Below are 5,829 nucleotides of genomic sequence, written 5' to 3'. Positions count from 1 at the left end.
TTCGGCAGCGGCGCCGACTGCGTGCGCCCCAGCGGCCGGTGCTGCCGCAGCTTGTGCACGGACGGCGACACGCGGTCCGCCCCCACCAGCGCCTGCGCGTGCAGCGGCAGCGCACCCAGGCCTGGAAGACACAGGCTGCAGGTGATGCGGGGTGCGGGGGGCCTGCGGATCCCTCCCCCCGCCCAAGGCTCCACCCTGAAGCCCGGGGCGCCCCTGTGAGCCGAGGCCACCGTGCGCGGGCGTCCAGAGTCACAGGGTCCGAGTGGCTGGTCCGCCCGGGAGTGGCCCCAGGACACCCACGACAGGCCAGGGCCCTGGAAGGGCCGGTTTTGGTCTGAGCAGCACAGCGGGCGGCCGAGCGGCTGGCGCCACACTAACAATGGCCGGGGAGGTCCTGGTGGCCCGGCATGTTCTAGAAGGCCATGGAGATGGCTATTTCCCTGAGTGACCCAGAAACCCAGCTGTGAGGGGAAAAACCCGTCCTTAGGCATCAAATCCCAGAAGGGTCTCTTCAAGCGGTGACCTTATTCACAAAGGGGGTATTAACACTTGTCAGAATTCTGACTATAGGGTCAGAATCTTCTACAAACTTCTGCAAAGGTCCTGGCACTGCCGCGCCGCCAGCCGCTTCCCCTGCACCCGCACCTGGACTGAGGGCTCGAGTCTGGGCGGGCGGGAGATGCCGTCTGAGCCTGCATCTGCACCTGGTTTGGAACGCACCCCCGCCGGGCACGCAGGGGCCACACTTTTCCTTCCGGAAACGTCTCATCCACGCGTACTTTCTTTTTTGCAAATTGTGGGCTGAGGCAGCTGACCGTTTTCCCGGGCTTCTTTGGGCAAAGGTGTGTCAGGGACCCTTCTCTGCCACCTGTGTGCTGCCCTAGCAGCCTGAGCTGGGTGGATGCTGAGCCACAAGGCTCAGGCTGCATGGACGCGCGGGCATCTTCCTGGGAGGAAGACACGAGCCCTGGCCTTGGCAGCCGCCCGCCCTCCGGCAGGCAGGGTCCCCAGAACGGCCCGAGGGGCCAGACGGGTGTGCCTGCCTCCCCCCATGGGTTCCTGAGAGCCCCGGGGCGCTGCGGCCTTCGTGTATCCCTTGTCCCTTTGTGGGATGGAGGTTCCAAAATTATCACCACAATTTTGTATGCAGACAGAAAAAGCACGCGCCCAGAAAAAGTTCAGCCCTCGCAAAGTCGTCCCTCATTATCTTTTCAAGAAATCAGCCAACTGTGGTCCCCTGAGCCGCCATCGCCTTCTGCCCAGCTGTTTTCTGGGAGAAGTTATGTTAAATTACGTTATCTGCCTGGCTACGGAGTTAAAGTTAGTGACTCAAAAGCCAGACTTACTCCCTCTCAAGTTTCCTAGAAGAGCAAAAAAAAAAAAATTTAAAAATTTAAAAATCCCAACAAAAACACATTACCCCAAGAAGGCGTTTTGGAATCACCCACTGCTGATGCAGGTGTTAGGAGGAAGCCAGGCATCGAAGCTGCGTTTATGGGATCAAAGGCAACACAGTCACCAAGAAGGTCCCCCCTTGGAAAACACTAAGCTCACACAGGGTGAATGTGAGCCTTCACCTGGGATGCGTCCTGCCCTGAGGACACAGGCCACTGTCACCATGGGGACACGGGCAGAGGGTGGGAGGACCCCGTTCAGGCTTGCTCACTCCCACCCTTGCCCTCTCAGCCCACCCTGCTCACCCCTAAATTCCCTGTGGGCCCCCTGGGGCAGAGAACCTGATGCTGTCCCACTCGGGGACTGGTCGCATTGCAGAAAGCGGACTCCTAACCTCTGAGTGGCAAACCCATTACTGGCTAGGCGGTTTCTGATTCAGAACCAACCTGAAGATGACCCCGCAGGTCATTAACAAGGGCTTTTGATGACAGCCCTTAGTTGGCTTTTGGCACACATCGTAAAAGACTTCTACACCTAAGAACACACTTCGTGAAGATCCGAATCTGTCCTGAGTGAGGCGGCTGCCCACAGAGGCCCGCTGTGCACAGCTGGGCGCCGTGCAGGGACACGCCCGACTTGTGCTCTGGGCAGGAAGGACCGGACTGCCGGGGGCCTCCTTCCCCGGGCACCTGACACTTCGTTCTTGCCGCCCACGGGGCCGGCCACGTCCCTTGGTGCTCCAGGACACGCCCACACCGCCTCCGGTGTCAGTCCTGAGAGGGACTCTGCTAGGGCTGCCCACCTGCCTTCTGGTGGGAGCCGGGGGGGTGGGGTGGGCCAGCGACCGGAAGACCACACGGGACCGCCGACTGACGATCACACAGTGGTGACGGATGGGCATTCCCAGCATTCACTCAGCCACCCAGGGTTGGCGTGTTTGCAAACAAAGGCACCAATCCCACGCGCCCCAGCAGATGGGGAGGAGGAAGATGAAGAGTCCGGCGGTCCTGGCCTCCGGACCCAGCTCTGAGGCGCTGGCCTTGGCGCGGCAGGGCTCTGGGGCAGGTGAACTCACACGGCGGAGTGTGGCCCGCATCCTTAGAAATCCAGCTGGGGCATTCTGTTGCCGCATGCGCCAGGGTGAAGGGGAAACTCTAAGACCCCCAGGTGGCAGCCAGCCAGGCCGGGCCGAGGCCTCCCATCAGCATAGCTGGAGCACTCCCAAACCCACCCTGCCAGCGGGGGGCCCGCCGGGACCGGCTGGCCTCGCAGCGGCTCCGGGGAGGGGTCAGGAACAGAGCGCAGTGTGTGGTCAGCGCTGCAGAGGCCAGCAGCTATCCCCTCCCCCAACTCAGGAGCGCAGCCACGGGCGGATGGTCAGCGCCCTCACCCCGTGGGGCAGCCCTGGCGAGTGACCCGAGGGCCACACCCACCAGGGGCACACCTGCTCCCTCCACCTGCCACCCAAGGCCTCAGCAGTGATGCCACGTCTCCAGGAAGCCTTCCCTGATGCCCCCCGGCCACACGGCTGAGCGTCCAGCCCTGATTACGGAGGCCCAGCCCGGGGGAGATGCTGGGTTGGAAGCCGTGCCTTCCGGCCACACAGGAGGCTGCCTGGACAACACGCGTGTGTCCTTCCCGCCTTGAGACGACGGTCCCCCCTTCCCCCGCTGTCACCCAGGGACCTCTGGCAGCCTGTGAGGGCACGTGGACAGCTCCTGGGGCGGCAGGAAGCCAGGCGGGCACTGCCGCACGGAGGGGGGACACCTCCCGGCCCTGGCCCCCGCACCTCCTCACCCCCCTGGACCCGGGGCCTCTGCTTCCACAGCGTTGGTGGGACGCAGCTGCTCCGGCTGGGACATCCTGTCCGTGCATCCGTCTATCCACAAGCACGCACGGAAAGGCAGAGCCGCTGGCAGGTGGGCCTGGGGGACCGTCCCTGGTCCTGCTCAGACACAGGCCACCTCAGGAACCCTGAGCCCCCACTGCTGCGGACCTGCAGCACACCAACCGTGTGTGGGGGCCGGGAGAGCAGGGCAATGCCGTGGAAATGCAGGCCGTCCTCCGGGAGGGGAGGGCAGGGGAAGCCACATCTGGCAGGAGCAGGGACTAGGCCTCGGGACATCGGGCTTGGGAGCAGGGCCTGCTGGGAAAGGTGAAGACTGAGCCGCACCCCTGCGCACCGCACAGGAAGGAGAGGGCTCGCTCCTGTGCCCGCTGGCAGCCAGGCCGGCACCGCCCGACAGGCCTTTCTTTCTGCGAGGACACAAACATTCCACCCGCACGTGGCCCACCAGCCACATGGGCACCCACCACGTCCCCCGTGGGACTGGGGAACCAGAAGTGTGAGGTGGGTGCTCCTGCTCTGGGGGGCGTTTCTCAAGCGCTGCCGGGCAGGAAACCCGGGCAGGAAGGGTCTTCCCACGGGGGTGAGCGTGATCCCACAGAGACCTGGATCAGGGCCAAGTTCACGGGGAGGGGTAGGGAAGGAGCCACGGGAGCTGGGAAGGACCGACTGCAAAGACTCGGGGGGGGGGGGTGAGGCAGACCGCAAAGTTGAAGGTTAAAAATGATAAAACCAAAAGTAACCACACAACCTATGCCAGAAGAGGGCTGGCTGGTGTCAGGTGCAGAACACGCACCTCGTGGAACCCCGGAAACCCCAGCGAGGCAGATCTCTGCGTCCTCTCTCGTTCACGTGCGGGGACACTGAGGCACGGCACACGGGAAGACTCCCCAGGTCACTTGGCTGGGACGGAGTGGAGAGGAGGGCTCATGCCCTTGCCACGGCCCTGCCTCAGCACCTGCAGCCCATGTCCAGGACCGGGGGTGGGGGGGCTCCAGGTGCCAAATGAGGAGGCGTGCCCCAGCCGCTTGGCGCCCTCACAGAAAGGGCCACCAGACCACACGCAAAGGGCAGAAGCAGCAATGTGGCCAAACACGAAGGAGTCAAGTTCAGCAAATTTATCAGGGAGGTGAGGTTTACGCAAGACTGCCATTCAGGTCAGACTGCTTCCCACAGTCAGCGGAGCGGCTGACTCTTGATCCCAGGGCCGTGAGTTCAAGCCCCACAGTGGGCGTGGAGCCTACTTCAAACCAAAAAAGGCTATTTCGCAGGAAGCTCGGGGACGTGGCAGGAAGAATGCTCTTTAATGGTGGGTGATGAGCAGACACTCGGGGACCCAGGGTCACAAGAAGGGTCAGGTATAGGTTTACGAAAACGAACAGGACAGAAATTCAGGCGTCCTGCACTGCTCATGACCCTGACCCTGACTCTGGGTGACACGCAGGTGAGATTTCAGGAGGAGCCCTTGAGCGCTGCGCTCAGGACCCGCCTCCTGAAAGGCAGGGCCACGCCGGGTGACGCTTCTGCTCCCCCTCCACCCTGAGGAGGGTGGGCACCCCGAATTTAAGCATCGGGGGGGCCGGACAGACAGACAGACACACAGGAGCTGCAGGGGAAGACACAACACGCCCTCCACGCGGACACACAGCGAGGGGGGGACGCGGCCCCTCACCCCCAGACCAGCCCACAGCTCTCTAGGACCAAGTGCTCGCGAGAGACACAGGCGAGCACAATATGGGGTCACCTGACCGGGCCCCGCATGCCCACAGGTCGGGACTCTGACCCGACAGGCCCCTACACTGCCCACCAAAGCGTCAGGAGTGGAAAGAGGCGCGGCTCTGTGGTCATCTTAGGTGACAGCCGCGAACCCATCAGCAGTTCTCCAGGGAGCCGAGCGGGAGCGTGAGCGTGAGGCCGGGGACGCCGTAGACAGGACGTGCGGCAGGCCCCGCCCCCGCGGCCCTCCCCGAGTCACAGCGCCCTTGCCGTGCAGACCCCTGGCCACATCTCCTGTTTGATTCCTACGTGTGAGCGGCCCGTTCACAGGCCACAGGGCAGACGTTTCTGCCACTGGTGGGAACTGACGACCTATCGGGTCCACTGGGCGATTTTCCTGGCTTCACCCTGAGCCAGATGGAAAAGCGCAGGGAGAAGCCGTCTCTCTGGAGGCTCCTGGCGCCTACGTGACTCCTGTTTTCTGTCTACCTAGTTTTGTGAGTGAGACGGGGTTGATCGGCCCCCACGACCTAACGTGGCAGGGGCCGTGGCGGGGGTCCCGCGGGGGTCCCCCCCTCCCCCCACTGCTGGGCCCGAGCGGGCCGCGCTCACCGGTGACGAGCGGCGTCTGCGCAGGCGGCTGCTCCAGTAAGACCATGTGCTGCAGCAGCGGGCTGTGCGCCGCCCCGCCGTCCCGCTCCAGGGGCGCCGCGCTCAGGTAGGGCGTCAGGTGCGTGCCGGGGAACAGCGAGATCCGCTGCTGGAGGGCGGGGAGAGCGAGCCTCTCGGCTTCCTGCGGGCCTGCCGTCCCCTGGAGAGGCACAGCCGTGAGGCCCGGGCCGGTGCCGGCCACCCACCGCTCCCCCGACCCG

The 5,829-nt window shown here is 64.0% G+C and overlaps 1 protein-coding gene across 3 annotated transcripts in view; it reads right to left on the bottom strand.

The window, feature by feature from the left end:
• The window catches only part of HDAC4 (histone deacetylase 4), a 236,661-nt gene that overhangs the window by 45,182 nt on the left and 185,650 nt on the right, over positions 1–5,829 (bottom strand). For all 3 annotated transcript variants that reach the window (XM_029933520.1, XM_029933523.1, XM_029933522.1), the window contains 2 exons: positions 5,570–5,768; positions 47–121 (listed from right to left, as the gene is read on the bottom strand). In XM_029933520.1, coding sequence (XP_029789380.1) covers positions 47–121; positions 5,570–5,768 — 274 coding nt within the window. The remainder of the gene's footprint in view (positions 1–46; positions 122–5,569; positions 5,769–5,829) is intronic.

Source organism: Suricata suricatta, chromosome 3, assembly GCF_006229205.1.
Source record: "Suricata suricatta isolate VVHF042 chromosome 3, meerkat_22Aug2017_6uvM2_HiC, whole genome shotgun sequence".
NCBI classification, from domain to species: Eukaryota; Metazoa; Chordata; class Mammalia; order Carnivora; family Herpestidae; genus Suricata; species Suricata suricatta.
This window is presented reverse-complemented; position numbering and strand designations above follow the sequence as displayed.